At 46.6% G+C, this 25,012-nt stretch overlaps 1 protein-coding gene across 3 annotated transcripts in view; it reads right to left on the bottom strand.

Annotated features, from left to right (window-relative positions):
- nin (ninein (GSK3B interacting protein)) overlaps positions 1-25,012 on the bottom strand; it is a 96,795-nt gene that overhangs the window by 13,776 nt on the left and 58,007 nt on the right. For 2 of the 3 annotated variants that reach the window (XM_042330284.1, XM_042330283.1), the window contains exons 5-19: positions 21,363-21,408; positions 19,761-19,936; positions 19,297-19,443; positions 18,304-18,462; positions 17,506-17,642; positions 14,866-15,006; positions 12,579-12,753; positions 10,809-10,919; positions 10,325-10,414; positions 8,606-8,744; positions 7,726-7,850; positions 6,901-6,993; positions 6,606-6,746; positions 3,212-4,098; positions 322-3,000 (exon numbers count right to left, since the gene is read on the bottom strand). In XM_042330284.1, coding sequence (XP_042186218.1) covers positions 322-3,000; positions 3,212-4,098; positions 6,606-6,746; positions 6,901-6,993; positions 7,726-7,850; positions 8,606-8,744; positions 10,325-10,414; positions 10,809-10,919; positions 12,579-12,753; positions 14,866-15,006; positions 17,506-17,642; positions 18,304-18,462; positions 19,297-19,443; positions 19,761-19,936; positions 21,363-21,408 — 5,246 coding nt within the window. The remainder of the gene's footprint in view (positions 1-321; positions 3,001-3,211; positions 4,099-6,605; positions 6,747-6,900; positions 6,994-7,725; positions 7,851-8,605; positions 8,745-10,324; positions 10,415-10,808; positions 10,920-12,578; positions 12,754-14,865; positions 15,007-17,505; positions 17,643-18,303; positions 18,463-19,296; positions 19,444-19,760; positions 19,937-21,362; positions 21,409-25,012) is intronic. The other variant, XM_042330285.1, reaches the window with a different exon arrangement.

Below are 25,012 nucleotides of genomic sequence, written 5' to 3'. Positions count from 1 at the left end.
CCAATGACAGCACTACATCTAGTGCCACAAGAAGTTGCATTAGCCAATGACAGCACTACTTCTGGTGCCACAAGAAGTTGCGTTAGCCAATGACAGCACTACATCTAGTGCCGCAGGAAGTTGCTTTAGCCAATGACAGCACTACTTCTGGTGCCACAGGAAGTTGCGTTAGCCAATGACAGCACTACTTCTGGTGCCACAGGGAGTTGCGTTAGCCAATGACAGCATTAATAAGCCAAGCACAATATTGCAGCAGGGATGGGATTCAGAAAGCAGCAGGTGCAAAGGGTCGGTAACTGGGATCATACATCTCCAAGTTACCTATGGGTCTGCATCTTTTCATGCATCTTCAGCGACTTGTCCTGCAGGTCTGTTAGGGCTCTGCGGAGCTTGGCGTTCTGCTTCTCGAACTCCGTGCAGCAGTCCTCCAGCTCCGACACCACTTGTATCTTAGCCTCCAGTTGGGAGTTCAGGTCCAGGAAGGACTCTTGTTCTTGTTCTGTGGTGGCGTCTTCCTCGGACTCGGCCTCCAGCTGCAGAGCCATGAGAATCTCATCCTGCCTCTCTAACTCGCTGACTAGCTCAGTCAGCTTACAATTCTCCTCTCTCATCCTGGTGATCTCGTCCACCAACGCTACTTGCTGATCCTGGAAGTCTTGGATGATGTGCATCTTGCTCTCGAGGCCCACAACTCTCTTCTCCAGCCGACAGTTTTGTTCCTCCAGCTTGGCGTTTTCACAGATGCACTCCTCGTATCGGATCTGAAGCGAGGTCATATCTGAAGACGTCACCTTGATCTCGTTGGCCTGAGCTTTGAGGGTGCCGTTTTTCTCTAAAGCTTGCTGATCGTTTTCTGCTGAAAGACTCTCTAGTGCATCCGACTTCTGCTGAAGCTCGGAGATCTTCTGCTGTAGCGCCAGGTTCTCCTCAGTGGCAGTGTCATACTGGCTCTGTAGCTGAGCCAGAAGACTGGCCTCGCTCTCCAACTGACTGACTTGCTCATGGAGCTCCAGTATCTCACGGATATAGTCATCTCGCTCATTCACTGCTTCTTCGCACCTCTGCTGCAGCTGAGGAATCAGTTCCACAGGCTTTTTCTCTAGATCTTGAGTTTCCTCGAAAAGACAAGCCACTTTGGTATCGTCAGTGTCATGACCTATCTCCTCTAGTGCTGAAGAGACAACCAGAGACACATAACTCTTCACTTCTTCATTAATCAGATCATCTTGAAGTTCCTCCTCTTCAGGCTTATCATCGAAAACAGTTTCTTGTACACTAGCATCATTCTGTCCAATCTTATCAGGGGAGGAGTCTTCACACTTAATCTCAGAGGGACAGACATCTCCATCAATGCCATCACTTTGAGGTTTCTCCTCTGGAATGGACATTGCTACAATGTCATCATTAGTGTCTTCGTCCATGTTGTCCTCAGCCTGACATTGGCATTCAGACGATTGGGATTCCTCAACAAGGTCTTGGCATTCTTCTGGAATAGCAGCGACTTCACCATTGCATGCCTCAACACTGATAATGTTTTCAGGACATACCTCAATGTCTTCAGAGGTTTCAGCATTCATCCTTACCTCACTAGCGTTGTCATCTTGTGCTTGCTCCTCAACGGCAACAGATTCGACCACTGGGTCTGGGCCATCGTCCACAGTAGTTTCATCATCACATATCCCATCAAAATGAAGAGTTATGGTGTCTTCAGGACATTCCTCTAACCTATTTGGAGTTTCAGGTATCATCTCCACATCATCATCTTGTCCTTGTTCACCACAGGTTTCAGATGCCTCTACTAAGACATTCAGGTTGTCTGAGGTAACAGTTATTTCTTGATCACAAACTTCTGCAATGATGTTCTCAGAAATCTCCATCTCATGAGGTGATACAGTAATAATCTCAAATTTGTCATTTGGTCCCTGCTCCATAGGGAATACATATTCTATGTCAAGGCCTTCACAGTCCTCTGGAACAACGTTGTCACATGTCTCATCACTAACGGTAATGTTTTCTGAACCTACTTGTTCTTCAAGAGCTGCAGCCTCTATATTTTCCTCTCCTAGTGGTGCTACATTTACTTCATTTGATTCTCCCATTTCTTTGCCCCCTGTTATGTCTGCAGAGTCTAGAAGTTGGTTGAGCTCATTCTCGATTTCCTGAATTCTAATACTAAGCTGGTCTCTCTCAACCAGAAGCTCTCCTTTCTCATTGTCCTGCAGGTCGGAGGAAGGACGGCTCTCCTTCAGCTTCAGTTCCAGGTCTGAGATGTTCTCTTGTAGCTCCAGCCTCTCAAACTGAAAGTCCACAGCCGCCTGTCTCAGGAGATTCTCCAGTTCTTTGATCTTCAACTTCTGGTTATCATGTTCTGAGAGCAGCTCACTCATCTCCTTAAGCTGCTTCTCAGCCAAGGAGTGCCTCACCTCTAATTCAGAAAGGTTTCCCTGAAGTTCTGCCCTCTCCTGCTTGAAGTCCTCCACGGCCTGGTTAAGCAGAAGCTCGATCTCCTGGGTTTTCTTCTCAGACTTGGCCAGAAGCTCGTCTTTAGTGTCCAGGTTCTCCTGCAGCCTATTGTGAAGATCATTTAGCTGCCTACTCAGCTCAATCTCTTTGGTCTGGGCTAAACTGATGAAACTCTCCAGCTCCTTTTGGAGTTCATGGTTCTTCGCAACCAATGCGCCCATCTCTTCCTTATGGACACTCTCTAGCAGCTCCCTCTCTTTCACCAGGTCCTGGGTGATGGTCTCTCGCTCTTGTTCTCTGGTTTCCTGCAGAACTCTCCTCTGCGCTTCAGCTTTCTGAAGGGCTTCCTCCGTTTCCGCATCCCATTTGGTTTTCTGCTCAGCGTGGTTGTCAGTGAGTGCCTTCAGCTCGCTCTGATAGTGCTTCTCCAGGTTGGAAACGTCGGTTTGGAAGCGCTCTGCGACAGCATCTTGGTCGCCTGAGAACCGGGCCTCCACCTCCCTGATTTTCTGGGAAAAGTGGCTCTCTAGTTCTTTCCTGTACATGGTTAATCAGCCAGAGTTATGGACCACAGTTCCCACACCCTCAGAAATACTCACCTAAATCTACTTCCATAGCATAGCTGTAGTTACAATTGTCAAGTGGTTCACTACATTAAGTAAATATGATTAAGGTGTTCACGGACAATGCTGGGACCATTTAAGAACAGAAATCTTACACTGATTTCATAACAGTTAAGCTGTCTTACCTTTCCTCAGCGATATCCTCTCGCAGTTTGTCCAGCAGACCGCTGAGCTGTTCCCTCTCCTCGCTGTGTTTGGCACTCAGTTCCTGCACGGCCTGTCTGTGGGCCTCCTCCAGGCGCTCCTTCTCCTCCTCCATCATCTGCTCCAGCCTCTTCTCCACCTCCTCCTTCTCTCCCTCAAGCCTCTCCCTGTCCTCCTGCAGCTGTTCCTGGAGCATCCCCTCATAGTCCTCCTCCAGCTGGAGTCTCTCCCTGTCCCAGTCCTCCCTGAGCCTCCTCTCCACCTCCTCCTGCTGTTCCTGCTGCTTCAGCTTCTCCTCCGCCAACCGGGTGAGGAGAGTCTCCTCCAGACACTCCTTGAGCTGAACTTGTTCCAGCTCCCACTGCTCAGTGAGCCGTATCTCCCTACTGTCCTGCTCCTTGACTAGACGTAACATCTCCTCCTCTAACACGGTCTGGAGCGACTCGTTACTCTGCTCATCCAGCTGAGCCTTCTCCCTCTCCCACTCCTCTGTGAGTCGCATCTCTAACTCCTCTCGCTCTGCCTGGAACTTCAAACTCACCTCCTCTATCCTAGCCTCCATCGCCTCCTCGTGGCTCTGCTGTAACTCCATCTTCTCCCTCTCCCACTCCTCTAACAATTTCCTCTCCACCTTCTCCCGCTCCTCCTGTAGATTACCCTTCTCTTCTTCCAGCCTGACCTGAAGGATGTTGTCGTGCTGCACGTCCAGCTTGTTGAGTTCCAAGGCGTGAAGTTTCCTCAGCTCCTGCATCTCTGTGTCCAGGCCCAGCTCAGCCTTCGCTTGTTGGGCCTCCAGGACTTTCAGCTGCTCCTCCAGGTCAGAAATCTGGATGCGGGACTCCAGGAGCTCCTGTCTCAGGCTGCTCACCTAATAGAACAATACATATTTGTATATTTACACTTGTTTTTTTTTACCAGGTACGTTGACTGAGAACACATTCTCATTTACAGCAACAACCTGAGGAATAGTTACAGTTGAAGTTGGAAGTTTACATACACTTTACACGGAAAACAAACCGGCTGCGCGCGTGCACCATCAAACATACATTTATTTTGTCCCCCCAACACCAAACGCTCACGATCACGACACGCAGGTTAAAATATCAAAATAAACTCTGAACCAATTACATTAATTTGGGGACAGGTTGAAAAGCATTAAACATTTATGGCAATTTAGCTAGCTAGCTAGCTTGCACTTGCTAGCTAATTTGTCCTATTTAGCTAGCATGCTGTTGCTAGCTAATTTGTCCTGGGATATAAACATTGAGTTGTTATTTTTCCCTGAAATGCACATGGTCCTCTACTCCAACAATTAATTGACACATAAAACGGTCAACTGCATCGTTTCTAGTCATCTCTCATCCTTCCAGGCAACTTTCATAAATTAGTTGCATTACCGCCACTGACCTCGTTGTTCTTTCAGTCACCTATGTGGGTATAACCAATGAGGAGATGGCATGTGGGTACCTGCTTCCATAAACGAATGAGGAGATGGGAGAGGCAGGACTTGCAGCGCAATCTGAGTCAGAAATAGAACTGACATCTATTTTAGCCCTTGGCAACGCAGACGTTCCTTGCCGCGCTCGAGCGTGTGGGTGCAATAATTGAATAATATAGATTTCTAAATTTATTTTGCACATGCGACGCGAGCGGTATGGTCAGCCTGTTTGCCAAATACATTTAAACTCAGTTGTTCACAATTCCTGACATTTAATCCTAGTAAAAAATTCCCTGTCTTAGGTCAGTTAGGATCACCACTTTATTTTAAGAATGTGAAATGTCAGAATAATAGTAGAGAGAATGATTTATTTCAGCTTTTATTTCTTTCATCACATTCCCAGTGGGTCAGAAGTTTACATACCTTCAATTAGTATTTGGTAGCATTGCCTTGAAATTGTTTAACTTGGGTCAAACGTTTCAGGTAGCCTTCCACAAGCTTCCCACAATAAGTTGTGTGAATTTTGGATCATTCCTCCTGACAGAGCTGGTGTAACTGAGTCAGGTTTGTAGGCCTCCTTGCTCGCACATGCTTTTTCAGTTCTGCCCACAAATTTTCTATGGGATTGAGGTCAAGGCTTTGTGATGGCCACTACAATACCTTGACTTTGTTGTCCTTAAGCCATTTTGCCACAACTTTGGAAGTATGCTTGGGGTCATTGTCCATTTGGAAGACCCATTTGCGACCAAGCTTTAACTTCCTAACTGATGTCTTGAGATGTTGCTTCAATATATCCACATGATTTTCATTCTACATGATGCCATCTATTTTGTGAAGTGCACCAGTCCCTCCTGCAGCAAAGCACCCACACAACATGATGCTACCACCCCCGTGCATCCCGGTTAGGATGGTTTTCTTTGGCTTGCAAGCCTCCAAACATAACAATGGTCATTATGGCCAAACAGTTCTATTTCTGTTACATCAGACCAAAGGACATTTCTCCAAAAAGTATGATATTTGTCCTCATGTGCAGTTGCAAACCGTAGTATGGCTTTTTTATGGCGGTTTTGGAGCAGTGGCTTCTTCCTTGCTGAGCGGCCTTTCAGGTTATGTCGATATGGGACTCGTTTTACTGTGGATATAGATACTTTGCTGTTGTTCTGGGATTGATTTGCACTTTTCGCACCAAAGTAAGTTAATCTCTAGGAGACAGAACGATTCTCCTTCCTGAGCGGTATGACAGCTGCGTGGTCCCATGGTGTTTATACTTGCATACTATTGTTTGTACAGATGAATGTGGTACCTTCAGGCGTTTGAAAATTGCTCCCAAGGATGAACCAGACCTGTGGAGGTCTACAATATTTTTTCTAAGGTCTTGGCTGATTTCTTTGGATTTTCCCATGATGTCAAGCAAAGAGGCACTGAGTTTGAAAGTAGGCCTTGAAATACAGCCACAGGTACACCTCCAATCGACTCAAATTATGTCAATTAGCCTATCAGAAGCTTCTAAAGCAATTACATCATTTTCTAGAATTTTCTAAGCTGTTTAAAGGCACAGTCAACTTAGTGTATGTAAACTTCTGACCCACTGGAATTGTGATAAACTGAATTATAAGTAAAATAATCTGTCTGTCAACAAAAATCTTGGAAAATTTACTTGTGTCATGCACAAAGTAGATGTCCTAACCGAATTGCCAAAACTATTGTTATTAACAAGACATTTGTGGAGTGGTTGAAAAATGAGTTTTAAGGACTCCAACCTAAGCGTATGTAAACTTCCGACTTCAACTGTATCTATATGCCATTTGGCAGACGCTTTAAAAAAAAGCGGACTTACTTCAGTGAGTGCTTACATTTTCATACGGTTGGCCGAGTAGGAATCGAACCCACAACCCTAGCATTGTTAGCTCCATGCCTTTATCAACTAAGCCACTCACCTCCTCCTCCTGGTGCTCCTGCTTCTCCTTCACCCCAGCCTGTCTCTGCTCTAGACCGGCCCGCTCCTCCTCAGCATTGTCTAGTTGGGCCTGAAGCTCCAGGGCTCGGTTCTGGATGATGGACATCTCCCCTCGTAGTGCCTGGAATGATTGATTTTGTTATTAAAGTGTATTGTATCTTCAGGATGCCCAGTTCACATGAACTTATAAAGACAGTGTATTCATGACTCAAAGATTTCATTTACAGTGTTATAAACTGCAGTAGCAAAATAAATGATCATACATGTACACACACCTGGATCTCCTCCAGGTACTGCAGGGACAAGGCTACCTTCTGGGCCTCCAGGTCGGCTTTCTGCTCCTCCACCTTCTGGTCAAACTCACTCACCTGCAATGACACGGGGGAAAATCCAATGTAGTTAAATCAGATCCGTCTCTGGGACAAAAAAAACGGTGTGGTCCAACGGCACCCATCTATGCCATAGTCAGCATGGGTTTGACTCCGACCCACAGCCCTATGACTCTACCCCCCTATCATCCTTGTCGTCTACTACTACTACTACTACTATTACTACTACTACTACTACTACTACTACTACTACTACTACTACTACGGTTGTCACGACTTCTGCTGAAGTCGGCTCCTCTCCTTGTTCGGGCGGCGTTTGACGTCACCGGCATTCTAGACATCGCCGCTCCATTTCTCATATGTCCATTTGTTTTGTCTTGTTTCATACACACCTGGTTTTCATTCCATAATCCCACTGCATGTATTTAGTCCTCTGTTCCCCTCCATGTCTTTGTGTGTAATTGTTTATTGTTATGTGAGTATGTTCACGCACTAGACTTTAGTATCATGTTCCGTGTTTTTTTGGGGCACTTTGATGTCATTTTGTGCCTATTTCTTGACCGGAATAAAAGTGCGCCTGTTAACTCTACTCTGCTCTCCTGCACCTGACTTCGCCTCCCTTACACAGCCGTAACAACGGTCCAATCTAAAATCACAAAAAAATACAAAAGGAGTGAGACTGCCCCATCTAGCTACATCAAATCTCTGAGAAGGTAAACATGGCATGGTTTAAGAATACGGTTGAAACACTGCTAGATATGAATCGGTCACCTTGCTCTCCAGCTGAGCCTGTAGCTCCTCCATCTCTCGGAGGTGCTTCTCTTTCAGCCGCTCCAGCATCATCTCTGCCTCCAGGCTCATGTTGAACAACGGCTGGCCCTCCTCTGAGCCTAGACCTGGAGACACTCAAATCAATCAAATTTATTTTATAAAGCCCCTTTTTAAAAATCCGCAGCTGTCACAAAGTGGTTTACAGATTACCAGCCTAAAAAACCCACAAAAGACTAGCCAATGCAGAAGCAGAATCCTAGCACCACCAGAGGTCTCGTCACAGTCCCCAAGTCGAGAACAGACTATGGGAGGCGCATTGCATTTGACTGGCCAGAATCACTGATCTACATATCACCTTGCATGTCATTAGGTGATCAAGATTTTCCATCTTGCATTGCTCAAACAGATTCCCCCCTAAACACTATATTGGATGAGGATGGGATATGGGCATGAAGATATTACAGTGCTACTTACCACCAGGGTCCAAGGGGCTAACATTTGGGATGGAACCTATGTTGTGCTATATTTCTGCCTCCGCATTGCTCGTTGGAGTTTTAGGCAGGGGTGTCTGTAAAGCTCGTTGGAGTTTTAGGCAGGGGTGTCTGTAAAGCTCGTTGGAGTTTTAGGCCGGGTGTCTGTAAAGCTTGTTGGAGTTTTAGGCAGGGGTGTCTGTAAAGCCTGTTAGAGTTTTAGGCCGGGTGTCTGTAAAGCTCATTGGAGTTTTAGGCAGGGGTGTCTGTAAAGCTCGTTGGAGTTTTAGGCAGGGGTATCTGTAAAGCTCGTTGGAGTTTTAGCGGGGGTGTCTGTAAAGCCCGTTGTGAAATCTGATGTTACGAAAAGGACTTTAACAAATACATTTGATTAAATGATTTGTACGTACCTGGGTCTGACTCCATGCCAGGACTCTTGCTCTCCAGGTCCTCAGAGAGAGAGGGTTTGAGACAGAGCTGAGAGGTGCGGCCCAGGTTGTGGTACTCCTGCAGCTCTGCTTGAAGCTCATCGATGCGATCCTGCAGCTCCTGTCACATTCACCACAAATCAAAACAGAAAGATTAGTATCTAAAAACAGGTCATTTATCTTTGGAAGTGCACTCTGTCTGAAACAGTTAACACGTTGATTTGATTTGTTCCAGTGAGAGCTATTACCTGGCACTGCACTGTGTGTGTGTGTGTGTGTGTGTGTGTGAGTAGAGTCCAGTGTGTGTGTGTGTGGGGGGGGGGTAAAGTCAGTGTGTGTGTAGAGTCCAGTGTGTGTGTGTGTGTGTGTGTGTTTTTTTGCACTAACTCTTGCACTGACTCTATGCACACACACACACACACACACACACACACACACACACACACACACACACACACACACACACACACACACACACACACACACACACACACACACACACACACACACACACAGACACACACACACACACACACACACACACACACACACATACACACACACACACACACTGTTGATACTGCATCTATCCTGTTTCCTAGTTACTTTAACCCTACCTATGTGTACATAGCTACCTCAATTACCTCGTACTCCTGCACATTGACACGGTACAGGTACTCCATGTATATAGTCATGTTATTACCTGGTACCCCTGCACATTGACTCTGTACCGATATTCCCTGACAGACATGTTATTACCTGGTACCCCTGCACATTGACTCGGTACAGGTACTCCATGTATAGTCATGTTATTACCTGGTACCCCTGCACATTGACTCGGTACAGGTACTCCATGTATAGTCATGTTATTACCTGGTACCCCTGCACATTGACTCTGATAGACATGTTATTACCTAGTACCCCCTGGTACCCCTGCACATTGACTCTGATAGTCACAGGTACTCCATGTATAGTCATGTTATTACCTGGTACCCCTGCACATTGACTCTGATAGACATGTTACTACCTGGTACCCCCTGGTACCCCTGCACATTGACTCTGATAGACATGTTATTACCTGGTACCCCCTGGTACCCCTGCACATTGACTCGGTACAGGTACTCCCTGTATATAGACATGTTACTACCTGGTACCCCCTGGTACCCCTGCACATTGACTCTGATAGACATGTTACTACCTGGTACCCCCTGGTACCCCTGCACATTGACTCTGATAGACATGTTATTACCTGGTACCCCTGCACATTGACTCTGATAGACATTGACTCGGTACAGGTGCCCCTGTATATAGACATGTTATTACCTGGTACCCCTGGTACCCTGACATTGATAGACATGTTATTAGGTACCCCTGCATATAGACATGTTAGACCTGGTACCCCCTGGTACCCCTGCACATTGACTCTGATAGACATGTTATTACCTGGTACCCCTGCACATTGACTCGGTACAGGTACTCCCTGTATATAGACATGTTATTACCTGGTACCCCCTGGCCCCTGGTACCCCCTGGTACAGGTACTCCATGTATAGTCATGGTACCCCCTGGTACCCCTGCAAATTTCACTGTTAGTCTACACCTGTTGTTTACCAAGCATTTCCCTGTTAAGTCTACACCTGATGTTTACCAAGCATGTGACGAATTCAATATGATGTGTGTGTTTCCAGTAAGCGTTCTCACCCGACACTGTTCCTCATAGCTACTGCGTAGCCGTCTGAGACTCTCCTCCTGTAGGAAGAACTCAGCACTGCCCAGGTCCAGATCCCCAAACTGAGCAAACAGAACCAACACCAAGGGAGTTTCTTAGGGACAGATACTTATACTTTAGATAGATTCTCATTCATATGTCAAATCAAATTTATTTATAAAGCCCTTCTTACATCAGCTGATATCTCAAAGTGGTGTACAGAAACCCAGACTAAAACCCCCAAAACAGCAAGCAAAGCAGGTGTAGAAGCACCTGTATAGCAATTAGCCAGTACTGAATCTCTCCAGATTATTGCTGATGAACAGCAGTGTTAAGCATCTAAATATGAAATGAGATTAATGTGGATTATTACGTATTGCTGGTCAGAAGACGCTAGCCTGGAAAACGTGTTCTTTTACACGTTTGTTTTGTCTGAAAGTTAATATATTGATACTGTGGAAGAGAATGGTCTTTCACCTTTTCCTTCAGGATGTTGTCCAGGTTCCTCTGCAGTTTGCTGACCTGGTTTTCTGCCTCTACCAGTTTCTCAGTGCTGTCCAGCAGCTCCATCTCCAGACGCCTACTCTCCTGAAGGTTAAAGTTAGAGTTGGGGGTTTAGAGTTACGGTTAGGGTTAGTTAGGGTTGGAGGTTAAAGTTGGGGTTGGGGTTTAAAGTTAAAGTTAGGGTTTGAGGTTAGAGTTGGGGTTTAAAGTTAAAGTTAGGGTTTGAGGTTAGAGTTGGGGTTTAAAGTTAAAGTTAGGGTTTGAGGTTAGAGTTGGGGTTAGGGTTTAAAGTTGGGGTTGAGAGTTGGAGGTTAAAGTTGGAGGTAGGGTTGGGGGTTAGAGTTGGAGGTTAAAGTTGGAGGTAGGGTTGGGGGTTAGAGTTGGAGGTAGGGTTGGGGGTTAGAGTTGGAGGTTAAAGTTGGAGGTAGGGTTGGGGGTTAGAGTTGGAGGTTAAAGTTGGAGGTAGGGTTGGGGGTTAGAGTTGGAGGTTAAAGTTGGAGGTAGGGTTGGGGGTTAGAGTTGGAGGTTAAAGTTGGAGGTAGGGTTGGGGGTTAGAGTTGGAGGTTAAAGTTGGAGGTAGGGTTGGGGGTTAGAGTTGGAGGTTAAAGTTGGAGGTAGGGTTGGGGGTTAGAGTTGGAGCTTAAAGTTGGAGGTAGGGTTGGGGGTTAGAGTTGGAGGTTAAAGTTGGAGGTAGGGTTGGGGGTTAGAGTTGGAGTTGGGTTTGGAGGTTAAAGTTGGAGGTAGGGTTTAAAGTTGGGGTTAGGGTTTAAAGTTGGGGTTTAGAGTTGGAGGTTAGGGTTGGGGTTAGAGATGGAGGTTAGAGATGGAGGTTAGAGTTGAAGGTAGGGTTGGAGGTTAGAGATAGAGGATAGAGATGGGGTTAAGGAGACAGATCACCAGTTTCTCAGTGCTGTTCAGCAGCTCTACACTGAGTATACCAAACAGGAACACCTTCCTAATATTGAGTTGCACCCCCCCCCTTTTGCCCTGAGAACAGCCTCAATTCATCGGGTCATGGACTCTATAAGGCGTCGAAAGCGTTCCACAGGGATGCTGGACCATGTTGACTCTACAAGGTGTTGATAGCGTTCCACAGGGATGCTGGTCCATGTTGACTCTACAAGGTGTTGATAGTGTTCCACAGGGATGCTGGTCCATGTTGACTCTACAAGGTGTTGATAGCGTTCCACAGGGATGCTGGTCCATGTTGACTCTACAAGGTGTTGATAGCGTTCCACAGGGATGCTGGTCCATGTTGAATCTACAAGGTGTTGATAGCGTTCCACAGGGATGCTGGTCCATATTGACTCTACAAGGTGTTGATAGCGTTCCACAGGGATGCTGGTCCATGTGGAATCTACAAGGTGTTGATAGCGTTCCACAGGGATGCTGGTCCATATTGACTCTACAAGGTGTTGATAGCGTTCCACAGGGATGCTGGTCCATGTGGAATCTACAAGGTGTTGATAGCGTTCCACAGGGATGCTGGTCCATGTTGAATCTACAAGGTGTTGATGCTGGTCCAGCTACAAGGTGTCCACAGGGATGCTGGTCCATGTTGAATCTACAAGGTGTTGATAGCGTTCCACAGGGATGCTGGTCCATGTTGAATCTACAAGGTGTTGATAGCGTTCCACAGGGATGCTGGTCCATGTTGAATCTACAAGGTGTTGATAGCGTTCCACAGGGGTGGTCTGTGTTAGTTACCTTGACAGTGAGTGAGAAGTGGTCTGTGTTAGTTACCTTGACAGTGAGTGAGAGGTGGTCTCTGAGGAAGGTCTCGTCGTCTCTGAGCTTCTCCATCTCTGCCTCTAGTTTCTCTCTCTGCTGACCAGTCTGCTGCTGAATCTGGTCCATCTCTTTAATGAGTTCTGACCGGACAGACACCAGCTTCTCCCTGTGTTCCTGCTCCAGCTTCCTACAATACACACACACACACACACACACACACACACACACACACACACACACACACGCGCGCACGCACGCACACGTGCACACACACACACACACACACACACACACACACACACACACACACACACACACACACACACACACACACACACACACACACACACACACACACACACACACACACACACACACACACACACAACCGATTAATTAAAATTTAACTCAAATTTAACTCAATTAAATTTGATTCAATGCAATTTATCCCCTCTGTTTTTCCCAGAGGCAATTGTTAGTTTACAAGTAACATCCTACAGACATCAATGACTGGAGAGACAAGGTCACAGGCCCATAGAACAGAGGAAGGTCACAGGCCCATAGAAGGGGAAGGTCACAGGCCCATAGAACAGAGGAAGGTCACAGGCCCATAGAAGGGGAAGGCCACAGGCCCATAGAACAGAGGAAGGTCACAGGCCCATAGAAGGGGAAGGTCACAGGCCTAAAGAACAGAGGAAGGTCACAGGCCCATAGAACAGAGGAAGGTCACAGGCCCATAGAAGGGGAAGGCCACAGGCCCATAGAAAGGTCAGGCCCAGAAGGGGAAGGTCACAGGCCCATAGAACAGAGGAAGGTCACAGGCCCATAGAAGGGGAAGGCCACAGGCCCATAGAAGGGGAAGGCCACAGGCCCATAGAACAGAGGAAGGTCACAGGCCCATAGAAGGGGAAGGTCACAGGCCCAAAGAACAGAGGAAGGTCACTGGCCCATAGAACAAAGGAAGGTCACAGGCCTAAAGAACAGAGGAAGGTCACCGGCCCATAGAACAGAGGATGGTCACAGGCCCATAGAAGGGGAAGGCCACAGCCCGATAGAAGGGGAAGGCCACAGGCCTATAGAACAGAGGAAGGTCACAGGCCCATAGAAGGGGAAGGTCACAGGCCTATGGAACAGAGGAAGGTCACAGGCCCATAGAACAGATGAAGGTCACAGGCCCATAGAAGGGGAAGGTCACAGGCCCATAGAAGGGGAAGGTCACAGGCCTAAATAAGGGGAAGGTCACAGGCCCATAGAACAGAGGAAGGTCACAGGTCCATAGAACAGAGGAAGGTCACAGGCCCATAGAACAGAGGAAGGTCACAGGCCCATAGAACAGAGGAAGATCACAGGCCTACAGAACAGAGGAATGTCACAGGCCCATAGAAGGGGAAGGTCACAGGCCCATAGAAGGGGAAGAACACAGGCCCATAAAACAGAGGAAGGTCACAGGCCTATAGAACAGGGGAAGGTCACAGGCCCATAGAACAGAGGAAGGTCACAGGCCCATAGAACAGATGAAGGTCACAGGCCCATAGAACAGAGGAAGGTCACAGGCCCATAGAACAGATGAAGGTCACAGGCCCATAGAACAGAGGAAGGTCACAGGCCCATAGAAGGGGAAGGTCACAGGCCTAAAGAACAGAGGAAGGTCACCGGCCCATAGAACAGAGGAAGGTCACAGGCCCATAGAAGGGGAAGGTCACATGCCCATAGAACAGAGGAAGGTCACAGGCCCATAGAACAGAGGAAGGTCACAGACCTATAGAAGGGGAAGGTCACAGACCTAAAGAACAGAGGAAGGTCACCGGCCCATAGAACAGAGGAAGGTCACAGGTCCATAGAACAGAGGAAGGTCACATGCCTATAGAAGGGGAAGGTCACAGGCCCATAGAACAGAGGAAGATCACAGGCCTATAAAACAGAGGAAAGTCACAGGCCTATAGAAGGGGAATGTCACAGGCCCATAGAAGGGGAAGGTCACAGGCCTATAGAAGGGGAAGGTCACAGGCCCATAGAAGGGGAAAGTCACAGGCCTATAGAAGGGGAAGGTCACAGGCCCATAGAAGGGGAAAGTCACAGGCCTATAGAAGGGGAAGGTCACAGGCCCATAGAAGGGGAATGTCACAGGCCTATAGAACAGAGGAAGGTCACGGGCCTATAGAGGGGGGAAGGTCACATGCCCATAGAAGGGGGAAGGTCACAGGCAGAAAAGTGAGGGAATAGAAGGGGAAAAAGGAGGGAAAGATGAGGTGATGAGGTCTATATGTTCAATGGCAGAGTGATGCTGTGTGTGTGTTACCTCAGGTTGAGGTCATTCATGCATTCGATGGCAGAGTGATGCTCGTCCACCTCAGAAGCCAGCTGGGTTTTTAACTTCTCTGCTTTGTCCAGGTCAGAACGAGTCTTCTCTTTCTCTCGGAGCTCCCGATCTACACGTTCACTGAAGACAATCAGCCAGTTAATCGAATATTTACATGACTGAAATACTATTATGAATGATACGCACAGACCAGACAGGCTGTAGCAACACTACGAAAAGACCGTGTTACGGTCACTCTACTACCGCTCCTGCCCCTCCGCCGTTCGGCGTCGCCGGTTTACCAACCACCGGTCCTGGGATCCATCATTCCATCATTCCTGGCATCGATCATTACGCGTATCGTGAGGCACACCTGGACTCCCATTACCTCACTTATTACCTCCCCTCTTACCCAGTCAGTATTGTTTATGTGTTTCATATCTATACGATACTCGTGTTTGTTATATTGTTTCGATGTTTCCGTTGATTATTCAACTCTCCGACTCCCAGCGTATACGTCACGCTACAGAGAAACCACTAACACCCTGGCTTTAATTGAAGTAACTCTTGCACTATTCTTGTCCTACTAGCTTGTGACTGTTGATGGTGATTTTGAGAGAAGCTAAGTAAGAAGAGTAAGAAGTAAGTAAGTACTTTGTACTTACTAAGCCTGAGATATGTGGTTATACCACCTTGCTGTCTGTAAGTCGCTCTGGATAAGAGCTAAATGACTGAAATGCTGTAAATGTGTGAGTGTGTAAATGCATTTCACTCAGACTGTCAGCATCAGTGTAGGTTTCTACTCATACTTCCAGTAGGTACTGATATCAGCCTTAAAGCTGGCCAGTAGGTACTGATATCAGCCTTAAAGCTGGCCAGTAGGTACTGATATCAGCCTTAAAGCTGGCCAGTAGGTATCTGATCTCAGCCTTAAAGCTGGCCAGTAGGTACTGATATCAGCCTTAAAGCTGGCCAGTAGGTTTCTCCTCATACTCACAGTAGGTATCTGATATCAGCCTTAAAGCTGGCCAGTAGGTATCTGATCTCAGCCTTAAAGCTGGCCAGTAGGTAGTGATATCAGCCTTAAAGCTGGCCAGTAGGTATCTGATCTCAGCCTTAAAGCTGGCCAGTAGGTTTCTCCTCATACTCACAGTAGGTATCTGATATCAGCCTTAAAGCTGGCCAGTAGGTATCTCCTCATACTCACAGTAGATATCTGATCTCAGCCCTGAAGCTGGCCAGTAGGTATCTCCTCATACTCACAGTAGGTATCTGATATCAGCCTTAAAGCTGGCCAGTAGGTATCTCCTCATACTCACAGTAGGTATCTGATATCAGCCTTAAAGCTGGCCAGTAGGTATCTCTTCATACTCACAGTAGGTTTCTAATCTCAGCCTTAAAGCTGGCCAGTAGGTATCTCCTCATACTCACAGTAGGTATCTGATATCAGCCTTAACGGTGGCCAGTAGGTATCTGATATCAGCCTTAAAGCTGGCCAGTAGGTACTGATATCAGCCTTAAAGCTGGCCAGTAGGTATCTGATCTCAGCCTTAAAGCTGGCCAGTAGGTAGTGATATCAGCCTTAAAGCTGGCCAGTAGGTATCTGATCTCAGCCTTAAAGCTGGCCAGTAGGTATCTGATCTCAGCCTTAAAGCTGGCCAGTAGGTTTCTCCTCATACTCACAGTAGGTATCTGATATCAGCCTTAAAGCTGGCCAGTAGGTATCTCCTCATACTCACAGTAGATATCTGATCTCAGCCCTGAAGCTGGCCAGTAGGTATCTCCTCATACTCACAGTAGGTATCTGATATCAGCCTTAAAGCTGGCCAGTAGGTATCTCCTCATACTCACAGTAGGTATCTGATATCAGCCTTAAAGCTGGCCAGTAGGTATCTCTTCATACTCACAGTAGGTTTCTAATCTCAGCCTTAAAGCTGGCCAGTAGGTATCTCCTCATACTCACAGTAGGTATCTGATATCAGCCTTAACGCTGGCCAGTAGGTATCTGATATCAGCCTTAAAGCTGGCCAGTAGGTACTGATATCAGCCTTAAAGCTGGCCAGTAGGTATCTGATCTCAGCCTTAAAGCTGGCCAGTAGGTAGTGATATCAGCCTTAAAGCTGGCCAGTAGGTATCTGATCTCAGCCTTAAAGCTGGCCAGTAGGTATCTGATCTCAGCCTTAAAGCTGGCCAGTAGGTTTCTCCTCATACTCACAGTAGGTATCTGATATCAGCCTTAAAGCTGGCCAGTAGGTATCTCCTCATACTCACAGTAGGTATCTGATCTCAGCCTTGAAGCTGGCCAGTAGGTATCTCCTCATACTCACAGTAGGTATATGATCTCAGCCTTGAAGCTGGCCAGTAGGTATCTCCTCATACTCACAGTAGGTATCTGATATCAGCCTTAAAGCTGGCCAGTAGGTATCTCCTCATACTCACAGTAGGTATCTAATCTCAGCCTTAAAGCTGGCCAGTAGGTATCTCCTCATACTCACAGTAGGTATCTGATCTCATCCTTAATGCTGGCCAGTAGGTATCTGATATCAGCCTTAAAGCTGGCCAGTAGGTATCTCCTCATACTCACAGTAGGTATCTAATCTCAGCCTTGAAGCTGGCCAGTAGGTATCTCCTCATACTCACAGTAGGTATCTGATCTCAGCCTTGAAGCTGGCCAGTGCAGCCTGATGGATCCCATTCTTAGTGACGAGGAGCTCGTTCTCCAGAGCCACAGTCAGCTCCCTGAGGTTCACTTTTCCCTCCAGGTCAAAATCCAAGGCCTACAACACAAACATAGACAGACACACATACACAGTGTCAACATCTCAAGCCTCCCTCCCTCTCTACCTCCCTCCCTCCCTCTCTACCTCCCTCCCTCTCTCTCTACCCCCCTCTCTACCTCCCTCCCTCCCTCCCTCTCTCTCTACCTCCCTCCCCCCTCTCTCTACCTTTCTCTCTACCTCAACCCCTCCCTCTCTACCTTCCTCCCTCCCTCCCTCTCTCTCTACCTCCCTCTCTACCTCCCTCCCTCCCTCTCTATCTCCCTCCCTCTCTACCTCCCTCCCTACCTTTCTCTCTACCTCCCTCCCCCTCTCTACCTCCCTCTCTACCCCCTCCCTCTCTACCTCCCTCCCTCCCTCTCTATCTCCCTCCCTCCCTCTCTACCTCCCTCCCTCTCTCTCTACCTCCCTCCCTCCCCCCCCTCTCTACCTCCCTCCCTCCCTCTCTACCTCCCTCCCTCTCTCTACCTCCCTCCCTCCCTCTCTACCTCCCTCCCTCTCCCTCCCTCCCTCCCTCCCTCTCTCTACCTCCCTCCCTCCCTCTCTCTACCTTCCTCCCTCCCTCTCTACCTCCCTCCCTACCTCCCTCCCTCTCTTTATCTCCCTCCCTCTCTACCGTTCTACCTCCCTACCTCCAGAATGAGAGGTAACATGTTATCACCTGTAGAATCTCTGGGCTGTTCTCGATGCCCTCCTCCATCCAGGCATCCAGGATGTCCTCAGCAGGAGCGGACCCTGTCCCATCGTCCAGAGTGGAGAACAGACGCATCCCGATGGTGCTCGTCATAGCGCTGGTTCTACGGCCCGTCTCATCGAATGGCTGCAAGGAGAGATGGGGAACACCTCATAAATATTACCAGATACTATAGCAAGATACTGTATGTGTACTTGTCATTGCATTGGTGTGTGGCAGTATCTATTTTAATTGTCTAATACATGCATTCATTAATTTGTTAGTACATTCATTCAATAATTGATTCATTAATTTGTTAGTACATTCATTCAATAATTGATTCATTAATTTGTTAGTACATTCATTCAATAATTGATTCATTAATTTGTTAGTACATTCATTCAATAATTGATTCATTAATTTGTTAGTACATTCATTCAATAATTGATTCATTAATTTGTTAGTACATTCATTCAATAATTGATTCATTAATTTGTTAGTACATTCATTCAATAATTGATTCATTAATTTGTTAGTTCATTCATTCAATAATTGATTCATTAATTTGTTAGTTCATTCATTCAATAATTGATTCATTAATTTGTTAGTACATTCATTCAATAATTGATTCATTAATTTGTTAGTTCATTCATTCAATAATTGATTCATTCATTTGTTAGTTCATTCATTCAATAATTGATTCATTAATTTGTTAGTACATTCATTCAATAATTGATTCATTAATTTGTTAGTACATTCATTCAATAATTGATTCATTAATTTGTTAGTTCATTCATTCAATCCTTCATCCATCCATTTATTAATTCAAGAGTGACTCTAAACAGGAAATATTGTAACACCGTTCCCAGCATGTTTAAAAATAAATGTAAATCAGGAGTTTGGAAAAAAATCACTAAAATGTGGTACCGATGTCTAGCTTTGACATGAGAACTAGATCTAAAATGGTGAGCTTCACTGTACCTGTGAGGAGTGTAGTCTTTTGAGCTGTCTGTAAGGTGTGGAGGCAGACGGGGTGGGGGGCTTGGCATGGTTCAGAACCCAGGAAGTAAACGCCTGAACGCTCATGACCTCATCACCACTTAGAACCTGGAGGACATCCTCCGTCACCTGGAGACAAAAAATAAACAACAATCAGAAACATTTCCCAGCATCTACTCAGACTCTCAGACCTCCACTTGGGGTTATGTCCAAAATAGGCCGTCATTGAAAATAAGAATTTGTTCTTAACTGACTTGCCTAGTTAAATAAAGGTAAAATAAAATAAAAATTGCAGATCGGCAAACATGGAAGGATTAGGGCCAAGAGGATGGGATGAGGAGTAAATTGGGACCAGCTGAGCCCAAAAATGAACTTTGGTTGAATCCAAAATGGCACCCTATTCCACACTATAAAGATAAGGGTACCATTACAGACTCTTTCCTCACCTCCAGGCCCAGGTGGTCACAGAGAGCCAGTAGCTCATGGTGGCTGGCAAATCCATCCCAAGGCATAGTCAGCTCCTCGCAGGCCTCCCGAAACCTCTCCTCCTGGTGGTCTGAGAGGGGTGTGATAGAGCCCCGTGGGGTAGAGGGTTCATCAGGGTTCCACAGGTGCAGCTGGCCTACACACACACACACACACACACACACACAATGATAAGACTTGACTTAAGACCCTGGCTCGCTGACACTCTTTCCTGAGCATAGGTGTTGAATGTCCTCCATCTCACTCCTATGATCAGGATCAGTTCTACTTTGTTTTTATTTATTTATGTTCTCCCTAATTTCAGGATATCCAAATGGTAGTTACAGTCTTGTCTCATCGCTGCAACTGCCCTACGGACTGGGGAGAGGCGAATGTCGAGAGCCGTGCGTCCTCCGAAACACAGCCCTGCCAAGCCGCACTGCTTCTTGACACACTGCTCGCTTAACCCGGAAGCCAGCCGCACCAATGTGTCGGAGGAAACACCGTCTACCTGGCGACCAAAGTCAGGTTTCCCGGTCGTGGCTGGCTGTGTTACAGCCTGGGATCGAACCTGGGTCCGTAGTGACGCCTCAAGCACTGCGGGAGGCCTGGGGTCAGGAGGCCTGGGGTCAGGAGGCCTGGGGTCGGGAGGAGTCGGGAGACCTGGGGTCGGGGGGCCTGGGGTCAGGAGGCCTGGGGTCGGGAGGCCTGGGGTCGGGGGCCTGGGGTCAGGAGGCCTGGGGTCAGGGGGCCTGGGGTCAGGAGGCCTGGGGTCGGGGGGCCTGGGGTCAGGAGGCCTTGGGTCAGGAGGCCTGGGGTCGGGGGCCTGGGGTCAGGAGGCCTGGGGTCAGGAGGGGAGACCTGGGTCGGGGGGCCTGGGGTCAGGAGGCCTGGGGTCAGGAGGCCTGGGGTCGGGGGCCTGGGGTCAGGAGGCCTGGGGTCAGGGGGCCTGGGGTCAGGAGGCCTGGGGTCGGGGGCCTGGGGTCAGGAGGCCTTGGGTCAGGAGGCCTGGGGTCGGGGGCCTGGGGTCAGGAGGCCTGGGGTCAGGAGGCCTGGGGTCGGGGGCCTGGGGTCAGGAGGCCTGGGGTCGGGAGGAGTCGGGAGGCCTGGGGTCAGGAGGCCTGGGGTCGGGGGGCCTGGGGTCAGGAGGCCTGGGGTCAGTACTACTTAATAGTGGAGTTTTAGTTGACTTTTCTAAATTCAAATGGAAATGACCCCAAAGCTGACTATGATGAATGGCTATCTAGTGACAGTGGGGAGTATCAAATAAACAATAAATGTTTTGTCACATGTACAGGATACAGAGGGTGTCAACAGTAGAGTGAAACGCTGACTTTAAGCGTTTCCTTAAATGCAGTAACTTTACAATAAATTTAGTAACTTTACAATAAATTTAGTAACTTTACAATAAATACAGTAACTCTGCAGTTATTGTAATTGTTTAGCATTTATTGTAAAGTTACTAAATGTATTGTAAAGTTACTGCATTTATTGTAAACACTTTACAATAAATGCAGTAACTTTACAATAAATGCAGCAACTTTACAATAAATGCAACAACTTTATCGTATCTTTACACCCACCTTCTGCCTCGTACTCCTCCGTTCCGCTTTCATGAGCATTCCAGCGCTGTTGAAGGAGGTAACAACAGCGTTAGTAAACCATCGCATTAAAACACCCAGACAAGACAACCTACTTTGTCGTGTGCTAGTCAGCAGTCTTCAAAACACTGCTCTCTCTCCGTGGGGGGGTAGGAGCAGACAGGGTGTCCAACCAATAGGACAACAGAGCTATTGTGACGGCAGAGGCCCCTCTGATGGTCAAAGGTGAAGCTAGAGATGGTAAACCATAACAGAGAATTAAAGAGAGAGACCGATCCCAAGTTGATTAAAAACCCTCACAGTTGTCTTACTATGTTTCTCTCTCTCTCTCTCCCTCTCTCTCTCTCTCCCTCTCTCTCTTTTCTCTCTCTCTCTCTCTCTCTCTCTCTCTCCTCTCTCTCTTTCTCTCTCTCTCTCTCTCTTTCCCTCTCTCTCTCTCTCTCTCTCTCTCTCTCTCTCTCTCTCTCAACCCTCTTTTATTCAGTCTTTTTCGTAATCTATTTTAAGGACAATTCTCCAAGAGAGCCTATATTGACAAAAAAAAAACATTACATTTTGACTTGCACAATCTACATCATAGATGTATGCTGCAAAAAATATAACGTCACTTTTTACAAACTAAAATAGTCAAATTGTTTGTGATAATAAATATGGTAAATAGCAGAATAATAATCCTCAAGTTCCCATATTTTGTGTTTGTCTGAAGGGTGAGACCAGGAAACGGGGTTACTGGAGCGTAGTGATCTATCGCGCTCAATCCCAGAGACAGTAATCAGGCGTCCAAGACAATCTATTGCCTGGGAGGGAAACACAGTGAAGGAATGAAGAACAGATGGCTCTCTCTTCAACTCTCTATTCTATCACTGGGTATATAGGCATCTGTGAGGGAGGGGTGAAGCTCATTGTTCCTCTGCCAAACCCCTAAAAAAAGCCCCTCCCAGATCAGGAAGAGCCCCCTGACCCTTCCCCATCTGCTGGTTCACCAGGCTGGAGAGGCTGGGCATTGTTCATCCCAAATGGCACCCAGGGCTCTGGTGGAAACTAGTGCACTATGTAGGATGAAAACTAGTGCACTATGTAGGATGAAAGGTAGTGCACTATGTAGGATGAAAAGTAGTGCACTATGTAGGATGAAAAGTAGTGCACTATGTAGGATGAAAGGTAGTGCACTATGTAGGATGAAAAGTAGTGCACTATGTAGGATGAAAAGTAGTGCACTATGTAGGATGAAAAGTAGTGCACTATGTAGGATGAAAAGTAGTGCACTATGTAGGATGAAAGGTAGTGCACTATGTAGGATGAAAAGTAGTGCACTATGTAGGATGAAAGGTAGTGCCCTATGTAGGATGAAAAGTAGTGCACTATGTAGGATGAAAGGTAGTGCACTATGTAGGATGAAAGGTAGTGCCCTATGTAGGATGAAAAGTAGTGCACTATGTAGGATGAAAGGTAGTGCACTATGTAGGATGAAAGGTAGTGCACTATGTAGGATGAAAGGTAGTGCACTATGTAGGATGAAAGGTAGTGCACTATGTAGGATGAAAAGTAGTGCACTATGTAGGATGAAAAGTAGTGCACTATGTAGGATGAAAAGTAGTGCACTATGTAGGGGATTGGGTCCCACTACATTGACATTACAGTCATTTTAGCAGACTCTCTTATCCGGAGCAACTTACAGAAGCAATTAGGGTTGAGTGCCTTGTTCAAGGGCACAGACAGATTGTTTTCACCTAGTCGGCTAAGGATTCAAACCTTTCAGTTACCGGGCCAACACTCTTAACCATTAGGCTGCCTGCAGTCCTGTGGTGAAACAATCCCAGATTAGTCAGTATCCCGGCACGCTGTGTTCCTCGTCAGTGTCTCACAATGTTTGACATGGGTGGAGAAAGGTGAAATAATGACACAAAGCAAAATACTAACCTCCAGCTACAGAGAGCAGTATGATAATACTAACCTCCAGAAAGCAGTATGATAATACTAACCTCCAGAAAGCAGTATGATAATACTAACCTCCAGAAAGCAGTATGATAATACTAACCTCCAGAAAGCAGTATGATAATACTAACCTCCAGAGAGCAGTATGATAATACTAACCTCCAGAAAGCAGTATGATAATACTAACCTCCAGAAAGCAGTATGATAATACTAACCTCCAGAAAGCAGTATGATAATACTAACCTCCAGAGAGCAGTATGATAATACTAACCTACAGAGAGCAGTATGATAATACTAACCTCCAGAGAGCAGTATGATAATACTAACCTACAGAGAGCAGTATGATAATACTAACCTCCAGAGAGCAGTATGATAATACTAACCTCCAGCTACAGAGAGCAGTATGATAATACTAACCTCCAGAGAGCAGTATGATAATACTAACCTACAGAGAGCAGTATGATAATACTAACCTCCAGAGAGCAGTATGATAATACTAACCTCCAGCTACAGAGAGCAGTATGATAATACTAACCTCCAGCTACAGAGAGCAGTATGATAATACTAACCTACAGAGAGCAGTATGATAATACTAACCTCCAGCTACAGAGAGCAGTATGATAATACTAACTTCCAGAGAGCAGTATGATAATACTAACCTCCAAGAGAGCAGTATGATAATACTAACCTCCAGAGAGCAGTATGATAATACTAACCTCCAGAGAGCAGCATGATAATACTAACCTACAGAGAGCAGTATGATAATACTAACCTCCAGCTACAGAGAGCAGTATGATAATACTAACCTCCAGAGAGCAGTATGATAATACTAACCTACAGAGAGCAGTATGATAATACTAACCTCCAGAGAGCAGTATGATAATACTAACCTACAGAGAGCAGTATGATAATACTAACCTCCAGAGAGCAGTATGATAATACTAACCTACAGAGAGCAGTATGATAATACTAACCTCCAGAGAGCAGTATGATAATACTAACCTCCAGAGAGCAGTATGATAATACTAACCTCCAGAGAGCAGTATGATAATACTAACCTCCAGAGAGCAGTATGATAATACTAACCTCCAGAGAGCAGTATGATAATACTAACCTCCTTCTCTCTCTCTTAGTGAGATAGGTACTGATGTTGGGCGATTAGGCCTGGCTTGCAATCGGTGTTCCAATTCATCCCAAAGGTGTCCGATTGGGTTTGAGGTCAGGGTTCTGTGCATGCCAGTCAAGTTCTTCCACACCAATCTTGACAAACCATTTCTGTATGGACCTCGCTTTGTGCACGGGAGCATTGTCATGCTGAAACGGGAAAGGGCCTTTCCCAAACTGTTGCCACAAAGTTGGAAGCACAGAATCATCTAGAATGTCATTTTATGCTGTAGTGTTAAGATTTCCCTTCTCTGGAACTAAGGGGCCCGAACCATGAAGCACAGACCCAGACCATTATTCCTCCTCCACCAAACTTTACAGTTGGCACAATGCATTGGGGGCAGGTAACGTTCTCCTGACATCCACCAAACCCAGATTCGTCCATCGGACTGCCAGGTGGTGAAGTGTGATTCATGACTCCAGAGAACGCATTTCCACGCTTGGCAATGCGCGTGGTGATCTTAGGCTTGTGTGCGGCTGCCCGTCCATTGAAACACATTTCATGAAGCTCCAGATATACAGTTCTTGAGGCA

This window comes from Oncorhynchus tshawytscha, linkage group LG11 (genome assembly GCF_018296145.1).
Source record: "Oncorhynchus tshawytscha isolate Ot180627B linkage group LG11, Otsh_v2.0, whole genome shotgun sequence".
Classification (NCBI taxonomy): domain Eukaryota; kingdom Metazoa; phylum Chordata; class Actinopteri; order Salmoniformes; family Salmonidae; genus Oncorhynchus; species Oncorhynchus tshawytscha.
This window is presented reverse-complemented; position numbering and strand designations above follow the sequence as displayed.